General features: G+C 50.8%; 1 protein-coding gene, 1 long non-coding RNA gene and 5 other non-coding genes across 12 annotated transcripts; 6 read left to right on the top strand and 1 right to left on the bottom strand.

Annotated features, from left to right (window-relative positions):
• The first annotated feature begins 8,610 nt into the window (after positions 1-8,610).
• Positions 8,611-20,662, top strand: FTCD (formimidoyltransferase cyclodeaminase). 6 transcript variants are annotated; one of them, XM_064167026.1, is made up of 16 exons: positions 8,619-9,218; positions 13,644-13,696; positions 14,500-14,685; positions 15,466-15,649; positions 15,987-16,115; positions 16,282-16,370; positions 16,623-16,802; positions 16,891-17,028; positions 17,333-17,464; positions 18,117-18,178; positions 18,902-19,031; positions 19,173-19,334; positions 19,579-19,622; positions 19,702-19,840; positions 20,242-20,337; positions 20,516-20,662. In XM_064167026.1, the coding sequence occupies exons 3-16, from the start codon at positions 14,632-14,634 to the stop codon at positions 20,600-20,602; spliced, it is 1,626 nt and encodes a 541-aa protein (XP_064023096.1). In that variant the 5' UTR covers positions 8,619-9,218; positions 13,644-13,696; positions 14,500-14,631; the 3' UTR covers positions 20,603-20,662. The 6 variants fall into 6 exon arrangements, with proteins under 6 accessions (XP_064023130.1, XP_064023120.1, XP_064023112.1 ...); XM_064167020.1 differs by having other exon boundaries at positions 13,644-13,844; XM_064167035.1 differs by lacking the exon at positions 8,619-9,218 and adding an exon at positions 12,420-12,513.
• On the top strand, positions 11,322-11,393 carry TRNAP-CGG (transfer RNA proline (anticodon CGG)). Its single transcript has one exon. It is a non-coding gene; the product is annotated as a tRNA-Pro (tRNA).
• Positions 12,100-12,171, top strand: TRNAA-UGC (transfer RNA alanine (anticodon UGC)). The gene has a single exon. It is a non-coding gene; the product is annotated as a tRNA-Ala (tRNA).
• Positions 12,532-12,603, bottom strand: TRNAP-AGG (transfer RNA proline (anticodon AGG)). The gene has a single exon. It is a non-coding gene; the product is annotated as a tRNA-Pro (tRNA).
• TRNAP-AGG (transfer RNA proline (anticodon AGG)) lies at positions 13,252-13,323 on the top strand. The gene has a single exon. It is a non-coding gene; the product is annotated as a tRNA-Pro (tRNA).
• TRNAS-CGA (transfer RNA serine (anticodon CGA)) lies at positions 14,066-14,147 on the top strand. The gene has a single exon. It is a non-coding gene; the product is annotated as a tRNA-Ser (tRNA).
• A 1,488-nt stretch (positions 20,663-22,150) lies between the features above and the next one.
• LOC135187970 (uncharacterized) lies at positions 22,151-23,970 on the top strand. The gene is made up of 3 exons (XR_010307523.1): positions 22,151-22,225; positions 22,472-22,761; positions 23,620-23,970. It is a non-coding gene; the product is annotated as an uncharacterized LOC135187970 (long non-coding RNA).
• The last annotated feature ends 244 nt before the right edge of the window (positions 23,971-24,214 follow it).

Here is a 24,214-nt window from a genome sequence, read left to right as displayed (position 1 = left end):
TGCTGAGTCTCTAGGTGGGTTGATGCTCCACAGCGTCCCTGAGGCTGGCATCTCCCTCCCAGGAGGCCTTGTCACTGTGCACTAGAGCAGGGGCATGGGTGTGCCAGGGCACACGTAGCCCAGCAGTGTTGAAGGGTGTCCCAAAGGTGCCAGCTTGTCTCCTCTCCCAGTTACAACTGTTTGTAGAACAGAGGTAGATTTTGGTGTGTAGGTCTCAGCTCACTGACAAAATGTCACAATATCCTTGAATTGGAAATGTTGTGAAAAAGAATCTTTGCTACTGAACACAACCTCACATTCCCAGCTTCTTCTGTTTGGCATCTTAACGTTTCAGCACAGCTGATTTCTATCCAGACAAACCACCCTGATAAAAATGATGTCAACTCACAAGAGATAAATTAAGTACATTTTCACAATGACAGAAATCCAGGCAGCACTCTGACAAACAGGTTTGTGCATCGGTTACTCCTAGCTTCATTTGGATGCTTTGAGATGCAAACACTTTAAGCAGATTATTTTTTTTTTGGGGTGGGGGAAAATATTTTTAAAAAAAAAGGAAAATAGGTTATGAAAACTTAGATAACTTGGCACTAACCATGGCACTGAGTGCCTCATCCAGTCTTTTCTTGAACACCTCCAGGGACGGTGCCTCCACCACCTCCCTGGGCAGCCCATTCCAATGGGAAACCACTCTCTCTGGGAAGAACTTCCTCCTGACATCCAGCCTGTACTTCACCCGGCATGAGAAATGTAGTGTTACATAGGGGTATAATGTTACATGGGAGCTCAGCTATACAGCAGTGCTGTGTTATATAGGGTGTCTCAGTTCTAATTTAAATTTCCAGAGACTCAAATAAATTTGATAGAACCAACAACAATCTTTATAGAGTGCCCTTCCCTCTTCCCCCTTCTTTCCCAAAAGAAAGGGATTAGATGTAGAGAGAGCAAAGGTAAGCACAGCCAAATAAACAAATCTCACTTGATGTGGAAGTTAAAAAGAAAAGTTTAACAATAACTTAAAAAAGGTATCTGAGGTAGGGAAGTTACAAAGGCATAGGGCAGGGAAAGCAAACACAAAATGTATAAATACAAGCCGATTGTGATGGTGATGGCTTTGTCTGCCTCGTGGGTGATGGCCACGTGGTGAAACAGAGGAACAGGAATGGGATGGTGATGGCAGTAAGCATGGAGGCAGGAAGCACAGAGAGAGAGAAACAGGAGGTCCCCCTGCTTTTATGGATCTCTAGACAGGAAGGGGGAGTGGGCTAACCATCACCTGCTAGTGTTCAGACCCACCTCTGGGGAGGGGTCGAGACCACCTAGGGTCAGGTTCAAAGTTGCTCCCCCTGGAGTGTTAACCCTATACATAGGGGTGCAGTGTTATATAGAGGTGTAATGTTATATGGGAGCTCAGTTAGCCAGCAGTGCCATGTTATATAGGGGTGCAGTCTTATATAGAGGCATAATGTTATATGGGAGCTCAGTTATACAGCAGTGCTGTGTTATATAGGGGTGCAGTGTTATATAGAGGTGTAATGTTATATGGGAGTTCAGTTATACAGCAGTGCCATGTTATATAGGGGTGCAGTCTTATATAGAGGTGTAATGTTATATGGGAGTTCAGTTATACAGCAGCGCTGTGTTATATAGGGGTGCAGTGTTATATAGAGGTGTAATGTTATATGGGAGTTCGGTTATACAGCAGCGCTGTGTTATATAGGGGTGCAGTGTTATATAGAGGTGTAATGTTATATGGGAGTTCAGTTATACAGCAGCGCTGTGTTATATAGGGGTGCAGTGTTATATAGAGGTGTAATGTTATATGGGAGTTCAGTTATACAGCAGTGCTGTGTTATATAGGGGTGCAGTGTTATATAGAGGTGTAATGTTATATGGGAGTTCAGTTATACAGCAGCGCTGTGTTATATAGGGGTGCAGTGTTATATAGAGGTGTAATGTTATATGGGAGTTCAGTTATACAGCAGCGCTGTGTTATATAGGGGTGCAGTGTTATATAGAGGTGTAATGTTATATGGGAGTTCAGTTATACAGCAGCGCTGTGTTATATAGGGGTGCAGTGTTATATAGAGGTGTAATGTTATATGGGAGTTCAGTTATACAGCAGTGCTGTGTTATATAGGGGTGCAGTGTTATATAGAGGTGTAATGTTATATGGGAGTTCAGTTATACAGCAGCGCTGTGTTATATAGGGGGGGTGTGTTATAAAAGGGTGCAGTGTTATAAAAAATGTGGTGTTGTACAGGATCAAAGTGTTACAGAGAGGTGCAGTGTATGTAGCAGAGCAGTGTTTTATGGGCATGCACTGTAATATAAAGGTGCAGTGTTATACGGGAGCACAGTGGTACAGAGTGGTGCAGCCTTATATCGGGGTGCAGTGTTGTATAGAGCAGCTTTGTGAATTAGTTTGTTGTCATGGTGACCACAGCTGGTCTTTAGGTGTCTTTTTTCTCCTTGCAGAGCTAAAGGAATATTTTTGATACAGCCAATGGGAAGATATTTTTAGCTTAAAGTTTCATCACCCTGTGAAATATTTCCTCTTGGGAAAGGAAGTCCCCAGGCATCTGTGGATGTTCTTCTACAACATGCTGGTCTGGTGCAAGCAGAACCTCAAGTACTTGAACTGGCTTGCAAAACTTAAACACAGTGTGAGACTGCGAAGCAGAAGATCCCAGCCTCTGTCTGGAAGCGAGTCCCACAGGAAGAGATGTTTTCTCTGGGGTCACAGGAGTGCACAAAGGCATCAGAAACACAAAGTGATGGAAGATGGTGAATGTAAAGGAAGAAAATCTGGCAGAAGAACAGTTTAATTATTGGGCTGTGTGTCTGAGCAACTGTGGCATCATTTTGTTATTCAAAAGTGAGCAAAAAGCAGTAAGGCAAAACTTAAAATAATGCCTCATGTTTTCTTGCTCACCTAATTGCCATTTAGGAGGTTGTGATGACCCCATAGCCTCCTGCATTAGTCCAGAAGGCTGCAAGGTCACTTTCTGCCTGAAGCATGTGTCCTCTGCTGCACCTTGGAAAAGCTGATTTTCTCTTCCCCCTTTCAGAATGATGCAGAGAGGGCAGGAAGGAGTCACTAGGGAAAAGTCCAGTGCTATCAGGCATGGATCTGCAAGGCCAAGTCACACTAGGAGCTAAAATGACCCCCCAGACCCTATAAGACACGCGTCTATCAGCAATGTTGATGATTCACAGCTCCACACATGTGTATGTGTGCCCCAGTACTGCCATAGTTTATTCCAGGACAGGTGATGTTTGTGCCTTCATCTGGGCTCTACTGGCATGAAATGAAAAGGCTTCTTCAAACTTTCCTCATCCCTGGAGCCTGATGGCTCATTCCCCTGCTTGGGACCACGTCAGCAACTCCCTCTTGCCAGTGTGCAAGTGAATCACGTTTAAGTGCAGTTTGGGACTTCTGTGACTCCCTGGCTGTTTAGCAGCTGACAGGCATTTGGCATGGCTATCAGGTGTCACATTGCAGCCTGCAATTAAAAATGTCTTGACAATGTCACTCTATCACAAGGAAGCTTAGCTGTGAACTTCTGGCTGCAAAGAGCAGGATGGAAAAGCTCTTGGCCTTGGAAATCACCTCACTGTGCAAATCCAGGCAGGTTTGTTGTGTATCACCTTCAGCAGTGGAGTCCTGAGCCGTGATTGCTTTGGTTTAAAAATCTCACGTGTCTTCTAAGCAGAATTCTTACCCCAGGTGTGAAGAATAATAACAAAACCAGGCAAAACCCTCTAAGTGAATAAGAAAACATTAACCATTTGCTCACCCTGGGCATCCACTAGACCATGTTGCTCAAGACTCCAATCAGTCTGGCCTTGAACACTTCCAGGTGGGGAGCATCCACAACCTCCCTGGACAACCTGTTCCAGTGTCTCGCCACCCTTACTGTAAAGAAGTTCTTCCTTAAAAATCTGTAGTACCTGGGCAGCTAGGGAAGAAGAAAGCCCTCCAGCATTATTCTCCTAGCTGTGGGTGGTTCTCTGGTACTCTTGGAGTGGCAAAGTGACCCCCTGAGTTTCCTGTCACCAGTGAGAGGGTCTACCTACAAATGCAGGTTTGTTGTGTTGTGTCAGCATCCCTGATCTCACCTTAGGTGCACTAGGGAGCTGAGTTGGTTGTGTTTGAAGGAAGGTGGGAGTGATGAGCTGGGGGATGAGCCTGCCCTAAATTCTGCTGAAACACTCTCCTGCCTGGTGGTATAAGACCTAAACTGTACTTTGGCCTTAGGTAAATGTACTTTGGGAAGGTAATTAATGCCTCTAGCCAGAATAATTTCAATCTTACTCAGTATTAAATGGAAGCAGAACATGAGAGATGAAAGAGGGAACTGTTTAATCAGCCGGGGGAAATTTCCAGGAGAAAACTGCCGGTTGTAGGGGAGATTCAGGCAGAAGGTATGTGCCCACCCCTGGGGAGATGAGGCACTCTATAAAATCCCATGCAGCACCCAACTCCGCCACCCGCTCCCTGCTGCTGCTGCTGCCTCCATCTGGGTAAGTTGGACTGTGCTCTGTTTCCTCCCCACTGAGATGTTTTTACCCATGCCTGGTGCCTGGGTCTCTATCAGAGTTCAGGGCTTATCACCTGTCTCCCTCCTGCCTGTGGAGGATTGCAGGGAAGGGTTTATTTCTGCCCCCAAAAGAAGAGTGCAAGGGATTCTAGGATGCAGGGCTTGCAGGATCCATAACCATGTAGCCTTGTGCATCCTGCATGGTTTTCCTTGCTGAAGAAAGAAAACAGAGTAGCATATGCCCAGGCTGCAGGGATCAACGTTTCTCTGCATATGGAATGTATTTAAAGGTCTCTTACATTTTGGGATGGGATGGCTTAGTGCATGTCAAACCCACCTCCCTCATTGTATGGATTTAAGAGAGTTTTGCTATAACCAGATGCATCTCAGTGAGCACTTTACTTGCTGAAATTTTGCTGTTAGCTCAAGGACAGGCAGTGTGCAGGGGTGGATTTGTTTCCAGCTGCTGGTGCCTCCACTTTCCCCAGACACACAATTCCAACCAAACTCCATACTTTCTCCTGGGTGGTTTACAGGGAAAGGGAATGGGGAAGCTGGCTCCTGCCCATTTGGAAAGTCCTCCTTTGAGGTTTATAAACCATTCAAACTCTCCCTCAAGCTCTCTCTCCCACATCTCTTACTGTGAGAGGTCTCAACAGCGATGGACCAGCCCCTGCCTTGCGTTTACACTCTGGTTCTGGCTTTCAGGTGTACGATCTTGTTGAGTGATGTCCTGCTACGACTTGTGCCTGCCCTCCTCCTGTGGTCCCCGGCCGCTGGCCACCAGTTGCAATCAGCCCTGCTTCCGCCGTTGTGGGGACTCCACTGCCGTCATCCAGCCCCCTACTGTTGTGGTCACCCTGCCCGGGCCCATCCTCAGCTCCTACCCGCAAAACACGACGCTGGGGTCCACAGCGTCGGCGGCAGTCGGGAGCTACCTCCGGTGCTGTGGGGTTCCCGTGGCCTCTGGCAGCTCTCGGGGGCTGGGGAAGGCAGGACTGATGTGCTTGGGCAGCGGACTGTAGGGCCACCGCCGGCGGTCATCCCCTCCTGCCGATGCCAGCAAAGCAGCCACGTCAGGAAGGACAAACAAAGCACAGGACCAAGATCTGGGAAGAGGACTAAGGGAATGCCCGTGGCTTTCCCAGCTGTGGGGAAGGGAGGAAGGGAGCCATGTAAGCTTGTCACTTGAGATCGTGCCTCTGTACACCTTTCTCTAGCTAAGCCTTACTTTATATTTCCATGTAGGTATCACACCCTGCAGTGCTACACAGCATTTGCTGCTGGCTGGGCGAAAATGCTTATAGCAGGCTGTAGATGGAAGATGATAGTCATGGGGCGATGGGGCAGAGGAGCACCCCATAGGGGCCAGCCTGCCCAGAGTGGGGTCTATCTCTTTCTTTACCAAGCGCTGGAAATGCTCTATGCACACGCTGAACTGGTTTACTCTCATTCTCATTAAAGTCATTCTACATCATAGCCTGAGTCTTCTGGTGTTCCTTGTGCCTTTGGTGTGGAGGGTTAACCTGCTCTGCAGGCAGCTTGTTACTGATGGGAGAGGTTCCTTTGTCTTGTCTGAAATGGGAGTTTCTGCTGCTCAGCTCCACACTGGGCTAACCTAAGTGTGCGGTTTGCCGTGAACAGCCTGAGGGCAACTTTCTCAACCTAGAAACCTCTCTTGCCGCCCTGTAGCAAGCACCTGCTTAAGGAGGACTTCCCACAGGAGTAAACTTAGTGCCTGCTCCTGTGAGGAGGTCGGAACACAAAAGTTTGACATTCCAAAACGGCATTTGCCATGAATTTTTCAGCAACATTTCAGGATGAGCTAAGGAGGACGAATGGGGTCAGGGAAGAAAGGCAGAAGTGGATTTCTTGTGAAATGTTCTTTTGGATGGTCATCCTACTCCAAACTGACCCATGTTTTATGGGTGACAATGAAGAGTAGAAAATTCCTAAGATACACCATGACAAAGCCATACTGCAAGCATTAGGCTTTTCATTCTTACTCGTTACAACAGCATCGCACAAGTAAGTATGGACTGACACAAACCTAGATAGCCCAGGTACCAGTAAGGCATGTGAAGTGTCTGCATCTGGCTGAACCTTTTCATGAAGCAGCAGAAATGTTTTGTTCTCAGCTGCTGCGTGCACACACAGACACACGTGTACAGATGTGGCTTTTGCCTTGTGTGAGCCCTATGGAAAACATGAGCTGAATATACCCATGTCCCTGTGCTAGCTCAGTATGAAGGCTCAGGGAATGCCATCTCACCCTGGATGTGGGTGCACCTTGTCCAGCAGCCCATATCCGCAGCCATATCCCCAGCTGGGTTAGATAAAGAGGGATGCCTGCAATGTGAAATGTGCTGCAGGCTCATCCAGGTTTCCTGTGAACATACAAACACTCAGGAACCCAAATTTGCTGAGACCTGTCTGGTTAGGGGTGTTGCACAAAGAGGCATCCTAATGTTTCTTGGTGACATTGTGAATGATGGTCACTCAAACTGGTGTTAATGCAATCAGGAAAGATATATAAACATCATAATAAGAATGCAAAGAAGAAACTATAATTTCCCTCTGTGGTACAGATATTGAGGTAACAGCAGAGGCTGAACTAGCACTCATCAGTAGAAAGACTTACAGGGCCCATGCTTGTGAGCTAGTAAGTTAGAGGACAAGGATAGCCCCAGCCCTGATGCCAGTCACAACACAATGAGTTACATACTGAGCTCTTCTCAAAGACTGGGAGCAAGACTTCATTTGAACACATCAAAGAAATGGAAAATAGTTCTTTTAGAGGGAAAGGATGCAGGCATCTCTGGAAAAATATGTCAGGCATTGGGTAAAGGCATCTTTCCAAGATGCCATATATCATCAAGCAAAACCTTTTCATCTAATGGAAGAGAGAGTAAGAATCTTCCATGGGTATTGCTTAAATTTCCTTTCTTTTCTTTGGTAGTTTGATATTTTGCATAAGGCTTATGAGAGTTTATAAGGAGTGAATAAGCTGAGCTTGAAAGCATGTTGATTTTCAAAAGACTTTGACCTAGCTCATCTGGTTTTATTGCTCAGGAGAACTTCACATGGATGCTCTTAATGTGGAGAAAATGTATCTGGGAATTGCTCAGCAGCCCAAGCACCAGGTGTGGCTTCACATGCCTCTTCCAAGAACTGCTCAGATGTAGCTGTTCCAGTCCCAGAAGTCGTTTGCAAAGATGGGATGCAAAATTCTCCTGAACACTACAGTGAGGAAAACCATTTGATTTCTAGCAAAAGCTTTGTTAGAAAGCAGTAGGCATCTGGGGCTCGTTCAACTGTCTTCCACCAGTCTACTGTCTAGGACTGGTCCTGAATAGAGCAGGAGGAAAGAATAATGAGTTTTTATGTGCCTTTTTGCTGAATTACTCCACTGGTGAAGTTCTGAGACTGTTGATTTTTTTTTTTTGTCTCAAAGGAGAATAAACCCCATACGAGTCCTTGATTTGACTTGTTAATTGTGGTGCCTTAGTGCAGACAGAATCAGGGAAAGGAGGACTGTGGTGCCCTGCAGGTGTCTTTGTCCTGGACCTGGCACTCACACAGCTGCTGTGACTCGCAGCTGGGAGTCATGTCGTCTTGGCTTCCAGCTCCAGAACTGTCCTGAATTAACTTCACCACATATTCCCCCTAGCCAGTGCTTGCCCAGGGCAGGACCTCACAGACCTGCTGATCAAGCCTTAAAAATACAGTGCAAAGACAGTGCAGCCAAAGGCCCTGGTTCAAAATAGAGAACTACATAACAAGGCTGAGATGAGAAAAAAATGCTTTGTGGGTGAAAGGCTGCACATGGAGGGAAATAGCTGGGTCCTGGGATTTGGTACCAGCATTGCCTACTTCCAGCTTCTAAGTGCAAGAGCAGAAACATTTATCAGAAACACCTGGAGAAACATTTATCAGAAACACCTGGAGCTTAACCCAAATGCAACTCTTTGGCCACATCTCTGTATATGTGGAGTTTCATGTCTTCTGTTTACCCCCCCACACACAATTTTTCCCTCACCTGCTCATATCCTTGGACAAAACCTCCTCCTTGTCACTCAGCATTTTCCTCGTGGAGCAGTCATTGCTTCCTAAGAGACCTCTATTTACCTCAATTTTCTTTTTTCTGTCCTTTACTTTAGTGGTCAACTGCACCAGAAGAAGTCACAGTGCATGAATCATGGTGGTATACTGCTGCTCAACAGGACCTGGGAAAGTGACAGTGATAGTTCCCCATTGCAGAGTCACATCCATGGGGGTATCAACTTCCTCTTTGGAGTGCCTATAACCATGGGGAAACCCTAAACTGCATCACGTGAGTGTACTAGATGAAGTCCATCTGGGGTGGTGGAGTGGTCTGGAAACCTGACCCCCAGGGTGGCAGGGAGACCTGTACCCTACTGGGGGAAGGACTACCCCCAGGTGAAAGTTATTCCACTCTATTTCCTGTGCACAACCCTATTTAAGAGACAATCAAGCTCCTCCTTGCTCTTTTGCTCCTGCCTTTGTTTCTGCAACATCGCCTTGCTGGTGCTGTTCCTGATAACCACACGCCCAGCCTGACCTCGTGGCCATACCTGCTACCCTGTGTTGGTGCCTGCATCCAAGGAGAATCCATTTCAGCCCAGATAATCCACTGCTATCCAACCTGGTTTTGTATATACATCTATATCTCTTATATTTCTGTAACCTTCCTTCACCTTAAACACCTTTATATTTATTGTTAAAATTACCTTTTAACTTCCAAATCAGTTTAAGGCTTTCTTTGTTTTATCCCTTTTACTCTTCTGCCTAATTTTTCCATATGAGGAGAAAGGATATTCTGCTCTGTTGGGCTTGTGAGCTACAGGAAAGCTTAAATGGCAACAGTGGCAAAAGGACTCATTCAGGTTTGTCTGTAGCTGCCTTTTTGGAGAAGCAGCCAGTGAACATTTTGTATGCTGGTGGGTTCTTTGTCCATCTGGGGATGGAGGAGTTGGGGAGGAGGAATGAAGTCATGGTTTAAGTTGGGAAAAAAAAAGAGAAGCATAGAGAGTTGTCATAGAAAAGGAGAGCAAAAGGTACATCTCAGCCCAGCATCTGGGGGCCAAGCTGAGGACAACATCAGGAGGGTGGATTAAGCTCAACAGGCAGCATTCCTCATCCCTCCTTGCTGGGGCAAGGACTCGTGGCCAGAGCGCTTGGGCACATGTGTCCTGGAGCCGGTCAGGTAAAGAGAGAGTCCCTGGAGCTGAGAGCCTGCAGGCACAGCAGACTTGTTTGTTAACAGAGCTCTCCTCTCTTACCCACCAAAGCTTTGCAATGCAACTTCCCACCACCAAAGCAACTTTCCCACCTGCCCTGGGAAAGAGGAGAGATGGCTTTAGGAGGGAGAGAGAAGGTGGTTGCTGGGCTAAGAAGGAGGGGAGTGCACTACTGAGAGGACATCCTATCCTAAGCACCTGCAGACTAACTGCAGGGCAGGGGCTTGCCACTGGATCTTGGGGTGATCTCACCACCATGAAAGAGCCTTGCAGCAGCCTGGGGGAGCCAGACAGGTGATGGCTCTGGCAAGCGCTCTGTTTTTCCTCCAGGGCTGGAAATCCCATAAAGCAGGAAAATAACAGGCTGTCCACATGTGTGAGCCATGGGGGAAGAAACATGCAAATTGAAATGCACTGGCCTTCTGGTTGGTCCCCTTGGTGCCACCCGTGGGAGTGGAGCTCACAAAGATTGCACCCTAGCACGTCTGCAACCCTGCTGGCTCTGCCAGCTCCCTGAGACAAAATCATCACTAGACACTGCTCCTGGCTGCCATACACCCCCTTGTCTTCTGAGCTCCTTGCCCTGAGGAGGTCAGCCCCTGGGAGAGACAGATACAAGCACTATGAAAGCTGCGCTCAAATCCCAACAGTTTAAAAGGTCTTGAGAGTGAAATATTTGTGGAGTTTTATTTGACACTCAAGAAGTGCTCAGTTAAATATTCCAAGGCTGTTAATTGATGAGAATCAGATGTCTGTGTATTTCCCAGAGAGGAAAAGGCTGATCTGGTTATTGCTGTGTAAGGTGCCTGTTAGCACTGGTTGTGTGAAAGCAGGCAACTGTGGGGATTGCATGACCTGGAAATCACAAGGGTGGGTGCAGCGTTCCCTCTGTCTGCTCCTTGTAGGGCAGGGGAGAGGCGTGAGGTTTGTCTTCACTGCTTATGGCTGAATCGTTTTTCTCCAGGGTCAGCTCGCAGGGTTTGGATGTGCTCCAGGGAGGAAACCTTTGCTCTAGCACTGCCTGCAATGCAGTATAATTACCTAGCACTGGAGTCTCACTGTGAGTGTACTGTCTGAAAATCAGGTCTTTGCCCTGTTTCCACCCAGGTGTTTCCACCCTTCATAGAGGGAACGTTTCCAGCAGCTGGGATCCCTCAGCAGCTCAGCTTTCCAGCCTGGCACAGCTGCAGGCAGCCCAATCCTCAGGAACTGTGTCCAGAAAAAAAATTCCCCTGTCCTGCCCTGGAGCTGTCCTCATACCAGCACCCTGATGACCCCCATGGCTGAAAGCTCCTGAAGGACAGGAAAAAACACAGCCAGGGGAAATGTCTGCTGTTGTGGCACTTGCAGCTTCTGTCTCGTGTCCTAAAGCAACAGTGGCATCAGTGGGGAAAAGGAGAGGGATATTGCTGGGGTGGTAGTAAGAGATAGGAATGTTGAAGATGTATCATTCCACACTTGGGACCAGGGGTGGAGGAAGTACAAAGGCCAAGGACAGGCAACATAGCTCTGTCCTGGCTCGTTGGTCTAGGGGTATGATTCTCGCTTCGGGTGCGAGAGGTCCCGGGTTCAACTCCCGGACGAGCCCTGCTTTTGGGCATCCACCTTCCCTGGTGCCCTACGGCGTTGTGATGCCTGGCATAGTGTGGGGTTAGTGTCCTGGATGGGTGTGTCCTCATGAGCAGGTTGGTCCCTCAGGAGTTGGTAGTAAGGTGTCGCTGGTTCAGGGGGATGCAATGTAGTACAGCAGGGGTCACTTGCTTTGCATGTGAGAGGCCCTGAGTTCAGCATCTCCACATCCTTTTGCCTGCCCAGATCCACATCCCTACTATGTGGCTGATGGAGCATTCCAGAACTCTAGAAAAGCCCTAGGATGCCCATGGGCATGTCTGGCCAGAGACTGCTTCCCAGCACCCTTAGCATGAGGATTTGCTGGGGGAAAACTACAGCCTTGTCCAAAACATGGAAGGCTAGGGGAGCACTGGAGTGCGGCACCCCAGCAGTTTGGTCTGGGGATATGATTCTTGTTTTAAACGTGAAAGGCCGAAGATTCAACTACTGGATGAGCACTCCTTTTGGGGCAACTTTTTCTTTGTGGACAGCATCCCTGATGTTCTCCACAAGTATGATGAAGCTTAGAAAGCCAGGCCTGGCATCCCCATCTGTCTTCAAACATGACCCTGTGATGTGGCCATAGTGGTTCTCTTTCATCTGACACTACTTTTAGGAAGCTCAGATCCTGTGACTGAGATGACAGAAACAGTGTGCCTTACCTGCACAGCTCTGATGTGCAGGGGGATGTAGCTCAGTGGGAGAGCGCTTGCTTTGCATGTAAGAGGCCCTGGGTTCAATCCCCAGCATCTCCAGTTTTTGCTTCCTAAACCCATCTTTTCCCTGGGGCAGTGGTGATGAAGTTGACTTTTTTGTCTGGAAAGGAGATTCTACATGCCCTCATCCTCAACCACAACCCCGGGTAGAACTGCCCAGAAGAGATGTGGTGCAGCAGGGCATCACTCTGCTCCACTACCCTGACAGCTCGTTTCCCATATCCAGGAGAGGATGAGCCTTATCCATGGCAGAGATGTGTCTCTCTGACCTGAGGGGCGACAAACGGCACCCCACTCTGCACTGGAGAGCAATGAGGACAAAGCCAAGCTGATGAGGCAGCATGGGCCCCCCATGCCAAGCAGCAAGGGCTGTGCCAGGTGGTGAGTGTCCAAAAAGCAGGGCTCGTCCGGGAGTTGAACCCGGGACCTCTCGCACCCTAAGCGAGAATCATACCCCTAGACCAACGAGCCATGGTGCACAGCTGCCTGTGCACCCCCACCAGCTGCCTGGCACTTAGCTGCTGGGGTGGGGGGGGTGGAGCACTGGGTGTTACTTCTTGGTGATGGTTCTTGTCACCAGCCCCTGTAGAGCAGAACGTGCCTGAGGGCTGTTTCCTTCCCTTTCTACAAAATCTGGAAAATCCCACTGGAGCCTGTCCCACTACTGCTCCAGAGCCACCACAGCCTGAAGGTCGCCCGTGCAGCCCTGTGTCTTCTGTCCCAGCTCATGCTTGCTGTCCCCTTTTCCTGGGAATCAGGGCAGTGTTGGGTATAGTAATATTAAATGTAGTGATTCTATAGAATTGCCTGAATATTATACACTGGAACATAAGTCATGGACAGGCGAGAATGCATGAGCTCAGAAGTACTGAGTTAAGGTAAAGTGGAAGGTTGGAATGACCTTAGAGAACAGTGTAACAAATATAAACAAATGTAAGGCTGGAGGGCAGTGTCAAAGGTGCCCAGTGAATGCCATCAGAGACCCTCAGGCAGGTTCCACTCTGCAGGGGCTGGTGACAGGACCCATCACCAAGAAGTAACACCCAGTGCTCCACCCCCCCCACCCCAGCAGCTTAGTGCCAGGCAGCCGGTGGGGGTGCACAGGCAGCTGTGCACCATGGCTCGTTGGTCTAGGGGTATGATTCTCGCTTAGGGTGCGAGAGGTCCCGGGTTCAACTCCCGGACGAGCCCTACTTTTGAGCAATCAGGTCCTCAGTGGGCATCGTTGCCCAGGAGCTGCATGACGAAAAATATCCCAGTCCTGGTCCACAGATATCCTATCCTCCCTGTTCCAGCCCTCTCACCAACCTAGGTTCTCCCAAGGACACCCAATGCATACAAACCCAAGAACAGCTTCAGTCACAGCTCAAAAGGACTGGGGATGGAGGCAGCCACAGGCATTTCTGGGAGTGGTTCCAGAGGGATGTATTTCCGTGTGAGAGTGCTTGCTTTTGCATGTAGGAGGCCCTGAGTTTAACTCCCATCATTTCGGTGTCCTTTTGTCTCCCCAGAGTCCCCTCCTGCTGACTGTGCTGCTGCCAGCTCCTGAAATCCTGCAGAAAAGGTCTGGGATTTCCTGTGGGCATGGCTGGCCTGGGGCTGATTCCTGGCACCTGAGGGCTATGGAGAACTGCCCACAGTCGTTCCCTTACCCTGCTTCAGCACAGAAGCATGAGGAGTCAAGAATCATACCCCTATACTAGTGAGCCAGGGTGCGCAGATGCCCAGGCACCCTACCCTGTGCTGGGCATTGGGCTGCTGGAAAAGACACTGGGGCACTGGGTGTTGTTTTCTGGGGACAGGGCCTGCTGCCAGTTTCTCAGGAGCAGAGTGGGGCTGAAAGTGCATGTGGAGATGTGCCAGCTACCTGAGACTTCCCCACTTCCAGGAAAATGGCATGTCCACAGGGGACCTGGGGGCTGTAAAGCAGGGGGCTGTGATGGCCGAGGGGTGAAGGCGTTGGACTCGAAATCCAATAGGGTTTCCCTGCGCAGGTTCGAATCCTGCTCACAGCGAGAGGTTTTACCTGCTGCCCAGGGCCCAGGCGCGTCCATGCCAGGCTTCCTGGAGTGCCCACGTGTGGGGGAGCTTTGGTAAGCAGCTCCCCCCCCCGCATTGCAGAGTGCTAGTGCTTGGTCCTCTTGCTGTGCTTTGGGCAGTAGCCACAGCACCATGCTGGGCACAGCAGATATTTTTTTCTTGTAGCATCACCACCTCCTAGAAATTATTGTGCCCTGGTGGGTAATCAGTGTGGAAGGATGACCCTTGTGCACTCCAGGCAGTGCCCTTGTGTCTGGAGCTGCTCCAGATGCAGTAGGGTCAGTACCACATTGTTTATACAAGACCCTTTCTGACTCCTGTCCATAGATCAATTAAGTTAATGAGAAACCTCGGCCCAGGGAAGAGGCGACAGACTGGGTGCTGGGACAGGAAAGGACAAACACACAGGGCATGAGGAATTGAGTGTGACAGTGCGGGGTGCAGGCTGATCCTGGGACCATGGCTAAGCTGGTGGAGTGCGTACCCAACTTCTCGGAGGGAAATAACAAGGAGGTGAGAGAGTGTGCAGACAGGCTAGGTGGTGTGTGGTGCCAGGGTGCAAATGGATGGGCTCTTCTGGTGGAGGGGCCATCCAGGCAACACCTACTGCCAGACTCTGCCTTGTCTCCTTTGAAGTGCTGTGCGCCTTCCTCTGCCTGCATAATGCAAAAAATGCCCTTTGGCATCTCTGTGAGAAACTGGGGCTTAGACTCCCTTCTCCTTACTGCCTGTGGATTGCTGTAGCAAAAGAGCGTGGGGTGGTCTGGCACACCCACTTAAAGAAATATCTCTTGCGGTTGTGACAAAATATTCCATCCAGGTTAATGAAATCTAAGCTGGACATCAGCCCCAGGCTGGACTTTGGCCCTGCCAGGGAAAGAGGAATTTGGCAAACTTGAAATTGCAATGAAACCACTGCTTGCCCAGGGAACAGGCTTTGGAGAGCCAGTGTGTCTTGAAACTGTCAGGGAACAGTATCTTCAGAAACAGCAATATGTGATGGTGCTCTCTGACATGCAGCAGCAGCTGGTCATCTCTGCTTCACTGCAGTCAGTTTGGGGCTCACTGGGAGGTAGAGGTGTCCTAAATCCCCTGAAGTATGAGTTGGATGCTTGTTCCTTGGGATTCTGCACCCTGTGTAGTGCTGGACAGCATCCCCAGTGATTACAGGGTCATCTCCAAACCCAGCGGGGAATGGGAGAGCTGACAGAAGTTGTCTACCACCTTGCAAAGGTGGGGCTGTGGTGGTAGGGTAGCCAGCTCAGCCATCTTGCCGCTCTCTGTTGCCTGCAGGTGATCGATGCGGTAGGACAGGCCATCTCTCGGACACCGGGCTGTGTGCTGCTGGATGTAGATGCTGGTGCCTCCACCAATCGCACTGTGTACACCTTTGTGGGGTCCCCTGAGGCTGTCATTGAAGGAGCGCTGAGTGCGGCCCGAGTGGCTGGCCAGCTCATTGACATGAGCCGACACACAGGTGAGCCTGGGGGTGGCACAGGAGCTGATCCGATGTGGAACATCCCTTGACTGTGGTGGGTGGTCAGCTTTGGGTGCACCTTGCGTGGTTGGAGCTAAAATCATCTGCTGGTAGCCAAACAGCGCTGCTGGGATGGATGGTGGTGGCACTGTGAAAAGCTCTTTTTCACCCTCCTGATCTAGAGAGGCTGAATCCCTCCTATCCCTCAGCTGGGCTAGAAGTTACTTCTTCAGACTCAACTTTGCTCAAGGTGGCAAAAGAGGTTTGGAAAGGGCTGTCCTCTCTCCTTGTCTGCTTGCTTTCCGCAGCTCCCATCTTACATCTTCCCTCTCACCAGGTGAACACCCTCGCATGGGGGCTCTGGATGTCTGCCCCTTTGTGCCAGTGATGAATGTCAGCATGGAGGAGTGTGTCACCTGTGCCAACATCTTCGGGCAGCGCTTGGCAACAGAGCTAGGAGTGCCTGGTAAGTGCCAGGAACCTCTGCCTGTCCCATTCCACCTTACATGTTTTCAACTGTGGAGAACCTGCCCACCTTGTGCAAAAGTTCCATATGGGCAAAACCAGACCCTGCTAGATGATGTGCCACTGAGCCCTGCCCAGTGATGCTCACCACTGGCTCTGTCTTGCAGTTTACCTGTATGGAGAGGCAGCACGAAAGGAAAGCAGGAAGGCCTTGCCTGCAATCCGTGCTGGGGAGTATGAGGCACTTCCTGAAAAGGTGAGCCTGGCAGCACCTGGCTGGGCATCCCAGGCTGGGAAGAGCTGAGCTGCACCTCTCCAGCTTCAGGGAGTGTGCCAGGGACTGACATAGTTCCTTTGCAGCAAGAGGAGCTGGTGAAATGCTTTGGGTGCTGCTGAACATGGAAGTGTTTGTGGCAGATGCTAGCTGGAGATGGAGATGCTGTCTCTGGGAAGGTGTTTCATGCTGCTCAATATTGCCAGCGCGTGCACTCTTCTGTCTTCTCCCTAGCTTGCAAAACCAGAGTGGGCTCCTGACTTTGGGCCTCCAACATTTGTCCCCCGGTGGGGGGCCACAGTGACGGGTGCCCGGACCTTCCTTATTGCATACAACATCAACCTGCTGTGCACCAAGGAGCTGGCTCATCGCATCGCCCTCAACCTCCGTGAACAGGGTCGTGGTGCTGACCAGGTAGCCTCATGCCAGTGCCATGCTGGGAGCACACCTGCTTGCCCCTTCACCTCCTGGGCCATGCCTTGACTGTGGCGGTTCTTGACAGCCTGGGCGCTTGAAGAAGGTGCAGGGCATTGGCTGGTATTTGGAGGAAGAGAATATAGCTCAAGTTTCCACAAACCTGTTGGACTTTGAGACGACTCCGCTTCATGCTGTCTATGAGGAAGTTTGCCAAGATGCAGAGGTGGGTGGCATGCCATGCTTGTTTCAGCAGGAGCTTTGCAGAGGATGTATCTCCTGCAAGTTTTTGACCTGATCCTCAAGTCATACTCTACCTTATCTCACACTTAGCTCAGCCAAGGTCAGAGTGCCAGATGGCAAAAAATGTCCCCAGAGCTCAGCAACTTACTGCTCCCAGTTCCTCTGCTGAAAGCCTTACCAGGAGCTCCCCAGGTCCTGGGAAAAGATGTGAATCATCAGGCTGGGGGGTGGTAGCAGTGGCAGGGCAGATGCTCTGGGAGCAGCCATGTTTTTGGTGTTCTTCACAGGCACTGAATCTCCCTGTGGTGGGATCTCAGCTGGTGGGGCTTGTCCCCAAGAAGGCCATACTGGACACAGCTGAATTTTACATAAAGAAGGAAAAACTCTTCATTCTGGAGGAGGAACAGAAGATAAGGCTGGTAACGTGGCACCTCCTGGTACCAAGACAAGGGTGGGATCCTGAGAGAGACAGTTCTCACCTTCCCAGCCTCCCAAAGTGGCACTGAGCACTGAGAAGTCTGGGATCGCATCTGTCACCAGGCAAAACACTCGTATCTAGGGATGGTGTCTGTAAAGCCGCTAGAGTGGGACAAGTTGATTTATTGTTCTGAGGACACTGAGATGCTGAGGGAGCAGAAAGCCTGTTCTGTGAAGACAGAATGTGGGCAACAGCTGCCCAGCTTGCTGGCATGGAGGCCAGGAGGGGAAGTAGATGTCCTGAGAGCTCAAGAGCAGTGCATGGTGTTTTGGCCCTAGGACCAACATAAGCTGGAAATGAGACAGTCTCTGCTTTTCAGCTTGCAGGAGGGAGGGACCTTTCCACCCTATGGGGAACAAGCTAGATAAGAGCAAAGTAATTATTTACCAGTGCACTCTCTAGTAATCTGTAGGTGGCTGTGTGCCACTGCCAAGTCTGGGATGGAATGATTTGTGACACTGTCCTCTCCCTGGGTGGTGGCCCAGATGACTCTGCCCTAGGTCTGAATCAGCCCTGGTTAATTAAGAGCAAAGAATGAGGATGCACCAGGACTCACTGTGACAGTGCTGACGCTGTGGTGCTGCTCCTTGCAGGTGGTCAGCCGGCTGGGCCTGGATTCCTTGTCTCCGTTTCACCCCCGGGAGCGCATCATCGAGTAAGGGCCCCAGTCCTGGGTCACATTGTGGTGCCCATCCCTGCCTAGACAGGAAGATCCTGCTTGTGTCTTGCACTCAGCTTGTTTTAGAGGTGGCATCTGCACCCAGAGCATCTCTGCTGGGTGTTGTACAGGCATGGTGTGGTCCCTGCTTCAAAATGCTGGCGGTTGTGAAAGTGGGGTGAAGGGACTCCAGGTCACTTAGGCAGGCAGCAGGAGCAGGCTTTGTGTCCAAAGTTGAGTGTGCACATGCTAATCCTCCACTTCATCCCCAGCCCAAATTTCACTGCCTCCAGCTCACATACTGCCCTCCAAGGAGAGATGTTGTGCTGTAGTGCCTGATGCAAAATGCATGTCTGTGGTGCAGAAAGAAAGTAAATCCATCCAGGAAATCAGGACAAGCACTTGAAGGCTTCTTTGTCCCACCCTGGGATGTGGCTGCAGGCTTGTTTCTATCCCATCAAATGCTGTTTGCACAAGTTCACCCTTTCTAGTGCAGAATAATCCCCCATACCACCAGGATGTGCTCCCCAGCTCAGTTTCCATCAGGTTCCTTGTCCTCTCCTTGACACTCTCTGGGTTTCTTGGGCTAGCCACCTTCTCAGCTGCCTGCAGAGCCAAGGGGCGAATGAAAACCTGTTGTAGAGCACAATGCTGGGTGTGAAGGGGCAGGGTGGTCCTTGTGCTTGGGGTGTGCTGACCCACAGGAACACTGTGCCACAGGTACCTGGTGCAGGCAGGAGAGGCGGATGAGGGGCTGGTGGCCAAGCCATTAGGTGCCTTTGTGCGAGCAGTCGGTGGGAGGTCTGCAGCGCCAGGAGGAGGCTCTGTGTCTGCAGCTGCAGCTGCCCTGGTACGTGCTGCTCCACACTGGGATGGGGTCCATGCCTGCCCCGGGGGTCCTCAGGGTGTGCCGAGCCCCCAAGAGGAACCAGCACAGTGGTAGTGGTGGGTGCTGTGTCCTGACAGAGGATTTGCCCTTGCACTCTGGCAGGGAGCGGCACTGGGCTGCATGGTGGGGCTGATGAGCTATGGGAAGCGGCAATTTGAGGAACTGGACCCCATCATGAGGAAGCTGATCCCTCCATTCCATCAGGCCATGGATGAGCTGGTGGCAATGGTGGATGCTGACTCCCGTGCCTTCAGCAGTTACATGGTGAGGTCCCACCAGGGACAGACGTCTAGTGGGGCAGTGGGGAGCTTTCTAGCTGGGAAGGGGCCATTGCTGTGCCCTGATGTTCTTCGGAGCAGGGCTGTAAGCTTGGCCCAAGCCAGGGCCAGGGGAAGTGACATCATCACCTAAGAGAGGTTTGCAAGAGCATGGGAGCTATCAAGCCTGTCCTGGCCCCTGATGAGATCTTAGAGTAAATAGCAACAAATCTGCTTTTCCTTGCCTGCAGGAAGCTCTGAAGCTGCCAAAAGGCACCCCTGAAGAGCGGGAGAGGTGAGGTGGGTTGTTGGGCATTTGCAAACTGAGGGAGCAAGGCCACCCAGCATTCACCCAAGGTTCTTCCCCCTCCCAGACGCACAGCTGCCATGCAACAGGGACTGAAGACAGCTGTGAAGGTTCCTTGTGCCCTGGCAGAGAAGGTGAGTGGGCTCTGGCCTGCTCTGAAGGACCTGGCACATCACTGCAACCTGGCCTGCAAATCTGACATCCAGGTACAGCCCTGGGCTCACGCACTGCCCCAAGTGGGTCTTCTGAGGCTGCTGGGCTTACTGCTTTTCTCTGCAAGGACTGTGTCCTGACCTTTGGGATGCATCTCTTCAGCTGTGCTTCCTGGACTGTCCAGCAATACTGGTCCCCTAAATAACTGGCAGCTTGCAACCCTTGTAGGACAGCTGACTTTCACCAGCCCTTGCCTGAGTTTCCCCATCTGTGTGGCAGGATCATGAATGGTTCCCACTGCTGGAGCCACGTCCTGAAAATACTGGGTTGGAAAGTGTGGTGTGCTGCTGGGTCAGATCTTGTGGGAGTCCTGCAGCATAAGGGTCTGCCCTGCTGCAGGACCATATGGTGCTCTGGTTCAGCAGAAGAGCTTCTTTCAAGCTCCTTTTCCTAGGTGGGAGCCAAAATGCTGGAAACAGCTGTGTTTGGAGCTTACTTCAATGTCATGATCAACCTCAAAGATATAACAGATGAGAAGTTCAAGCTTGCGGTAAGCAGGGGCCCGGTGCAAAGGATGAGATGAGACAGAGGTGGAGATGAAGCCTCTGGGACTCCTCATGCCCAGGCACAGCCTCCTTTTGCCACCATCTGGGTGCATGGGGTGAATGGTAGATGATGCTTCTGTCCTGTCAAGTGGAGAATGATGCACCTTTTCCCTCTCTGTGCAGATGTCACAGAAGATCTCTGGGCTGCTGGAGGAGGCGAAGCGAGGCTCGACACTGGTGCTGGCACTGCTGGATAAGCGAGTGGCCTGAGAGGGGCTTGAGCATGGGCTGGGGTTCTGCAGCAGCAAATACAGCTAGGAAATACACTCATTCCCTGGTCTGGCTCCTTTCATATCCATCTCAGGAGAGCTGCTCTGCTCAGGCAGACCCCAGTATTATGTCCCCTGCTGGCCCTTCCATGGCCAAGGATGAATTTTGCTCTTTGGTGCTTGGCCCAGAGTCCGTCCCAGTGTCCATCCCAGGGGCAGAAGGCACTATCTGTGCTGGCAATGCCTGGGGACACAGAGATCCCAATAGAGGGAATGGCAGGGGCCCTGTGGCACTGCCCTGTAGGAGATCACCATGCATGGGCATGTCCTGACTCTGCACACCCCTGCATGTTTCCACGTCTGGCAAATCATCTTAGACACCTTGTTCCTGCAGAGCTGGGACAAGACCTGGTGCAGTGCCTTTCCGTGAGGTATCTTCTTGATGGTGCAAGATAAAACCAGCCCATTGCATTGCTCACTGGCCCAGGAAGAGAGCACTGCCAAATGTGGAGCAGCATCAAGAATGTTAGCAGAAAGATGGGGACAGGAAGAGCTCTTCCCCCTCCTCATAGACCTTCCATCAAGGTTGCATCAAGGCAACCATCCCTGCCTTCTGACGAAATGTGATAAGCAGCTATTACCTCCTCCACCCATATACAACAGCAGCACCCTGAGCAGTGTCACAGGGTGTAATCAGGTGGACCCTGAGCCTCATTGTCCCACAGCAGTGCTTGTGGGAGGGTGATATCCATTCTGTGAAAGCTTTTCCCCCAACACTGCACCCATGCTATGAACCCTGAGCCAGGGTTCTAGATGGGAACGCCTGACCCATCCCACTATTTGACTCTGGGAGTGGAATTGCCCCTCCCTGTCCCCCATTTTTATCAGCCCTGTGGGACCTTCGTACTGACTGGGAGTGGTGTGTTGACACTTCTCATGTGTTCATGGTGACAGCTGTGGTTCAGGGAGTGGTGTAGCTGGTTCCACCTCTCAGCAGTCACCTCTTCTCACTGTACACACCCCTTGCTTGGGCAGGGCTCTGGTATTTAGTGGGTGCCTGCCATCCTGGGAGAGCTGTGCCACGGACGGTAGTGCTTTCAGAGGGCATCGACGGTATTGTCTCTGCTGGGAGCTTTCCTGCAGGTTCGGTGAGCAAAAGTGGGTTCCCAAGGCAGCAGTGCCTGGTGGGATCCAGGGCAGCTTTGGAGCATGGGCACAGTGGAAGCATGGACAACACTGGGTGCACCATCCCCATGGATGGCACTGCGTTAAGACATGGTGTCCGCAGGCCCTTGTGCTCCGCAAGGATGTAGCCTGCACACTCAGGCTCATTCAGTCAGTTTGTTATTTCTATTAATGATGGAAACCATGTGCCTGGGCTAGGGGGATTCACAGAGGTCAGAACAGCTGCTCCGGGGGGCAGTGCTGTCACCTAAAGGTATGGGGTGGCTGTTGGGATCTGTGAGGGGATGCATTCCTGGTGAATGAAGCATAGTCTCTGTGCCTGGAGCAATGAAGTCGGGTCATTGCTGCTGGCATGACAGGAGGCGCTACGAGAGAGCCACTTATGGTGCCTGTCCTTCCTTTGCAGATTGAGGGTCACAGAGGATGCAGAACAACCCAGGTGAGAGTTCATGGGGCTGGGCAGGACTTGTGAGTACTATACAGCCATCAGGACTTGGAGAGATGCTCAGCACAATTGCCACGGGCATGCAGAGGCATAACTTGTGTAACAAAGTGGGGTGGGACACCATTTCTGAGAAGGGGGTAGATTGGAAGCAGTCCTTTGGGTGCATGAGTCCACCAGCTCCCTGCCTTGTCTGTCCGGGGAGAGCCTAGCTCTCATCACTAACAGACCCCCTCTTCCTAGGCATGCCACCACCACACGTAGCAGTTTGCCCACCTGCCCCTCCAGGACACCGTGGTCCCGACGTTCCACCAGATCCACACCATAACCACCCTCCTGGCCCTTGCCCACCAGGGCAGCATCCCCCTGGGCACCATCCCCATGGGGACCATCCCCATGGGCATCCCCCCCATGGGGACCATCCCCATGGGCCTCCCCATCAAGGACCAGGAAGGCATGAGTGCCCCCCTCACTGCAATCAGAAGCACCATTAGAAGCACAAGAAGAGTCACTCCAAGAAGCATGGAGACAAGGTAAGAGTGAGGTGGCAATGGACCTTTCCAAATCTCTGCTGTGGCCCTTTGGCCCCCTTCATGCATACTACAGCATCCAGCCTAGGCAGCTGAGCCTCCTCTCTGAGTCTGCAGCTCAGTGACTGTTTTTAGACATAGAAACTCCTGTTTGGCTAATAAATAGGGAAACATGAGTCACTTCAAGTGAGTTCTTTAAATGCTATCCATGAAATAGCTTGAAGCCATTCAGAGCAGTGAAAGAGCTCACGTTGCAGTATGGTGCATTAAATCCCAGGACTTTGTCCTGCTTACCTAAAGTTATGTTGTGTCTCCATAAGGGACGTGCACTCAGTGTTCTGCAGTGGAGGAGCAGTTCAGCTCCCTCTTAAAACTAAAATAACTATTAAAAAAAAAACCTCCAAACGACCAACTAAACAAAAACACCACCACCACATCCCCTCCCCCCCAACCAAACCAAAACGGAGCCGTCATCCCTAGAAGCGTTAAAAAAGATGCACTGATGTGGCACCCTGGGGCGTGGTTTAGTGGGTATGGTTGTGTTGTGCTGATGGTTGGACTTGGTCTCAGCGACCTTTTCCAACCTTAATGATTCTATGACTCTGTGGTTCCTGAGGCCTTGACATTAACTAATCACCAGTTTGCAATCCAGTCAGTGAGGAGACCTGAGGGCACAATTTTGTTTACATGCAAAAATACTTGGGGAAAGGTGTGTCTGTAGCCACCGCTGCAGCACACTCAACCTAGGCCTAACTGGGCACCAGGGACAGATACCCACCGTGGGATTGTTAACATCTATCAGAAACAGTGTGAAAGGGAGCTGTTTCTGTGCTATGCTGAAGTAATTTTTATCTCCTGAAGCACTCCAGCAGCTCAAGCAGCAGTTCTGACTCTGACTGAAGAAGACATCTCCCTACCTTCATGACACAGAATTGATGAAATAAGAAGCTGAGTGTCCCACCCTCTTTCTCCGAGGGTGGTGTTTTGCCTGCTAAGTGATTTTTCTTCTTTTAAGCTTGTAAATTCTTTGACCTAGAATCACTGTGAGATGATGGGCAGCAGCTCCACCCTGTCTTTCAGGAGAGCCCACTGAAAGACATCCCCCGGGCTGAATGGGGAGAGCCCGCTGAAAGACATCCCCAAGGCTGCATGGGGAGCATCATGTGCTGGTTTGCAGTCTGCTGGCGTCCCTATCTTTTTCTCTGTGCAATAAAGACAGCTGCTACTGTGGATCCCACTGCCTATGGAAGTTCTTACATGTTGCTGTAGCAGAAGGGCTGCTGGGGAAGCGCTGCATCCCTCCCTCCCCTTGCTGCAGTATATGCAGTGCTGTCCTCCACTCCAGAGTAATAATCAACATGGAAAAGTAGTGAGCTCTGTCAAGCCCCTGGGCCATGGCCATGGGACTGCTGCATGCTTGCTAGAAAAGGTAAAAAGCCTGGAAGTGCCTGGAAGT

This window comes from Pogoniulus pusillus, chromosome 2 (genome assembly GCF_015220805.1).
Source record: "Pogoniulus pusillus isolate bPogPus1 chromosome 2, bPogPus1.pri, whole genome shotgun sequence".
Lineage (NCBI taxonomy): Eukaryota > Metazoa > Chordata > Aves > Piciformes > Lybiidae > Pogoniulus > Pogoniulus pusillus.
This window is presented reverse-complemented; position numbering and strand designations above follow the sequence as displayed.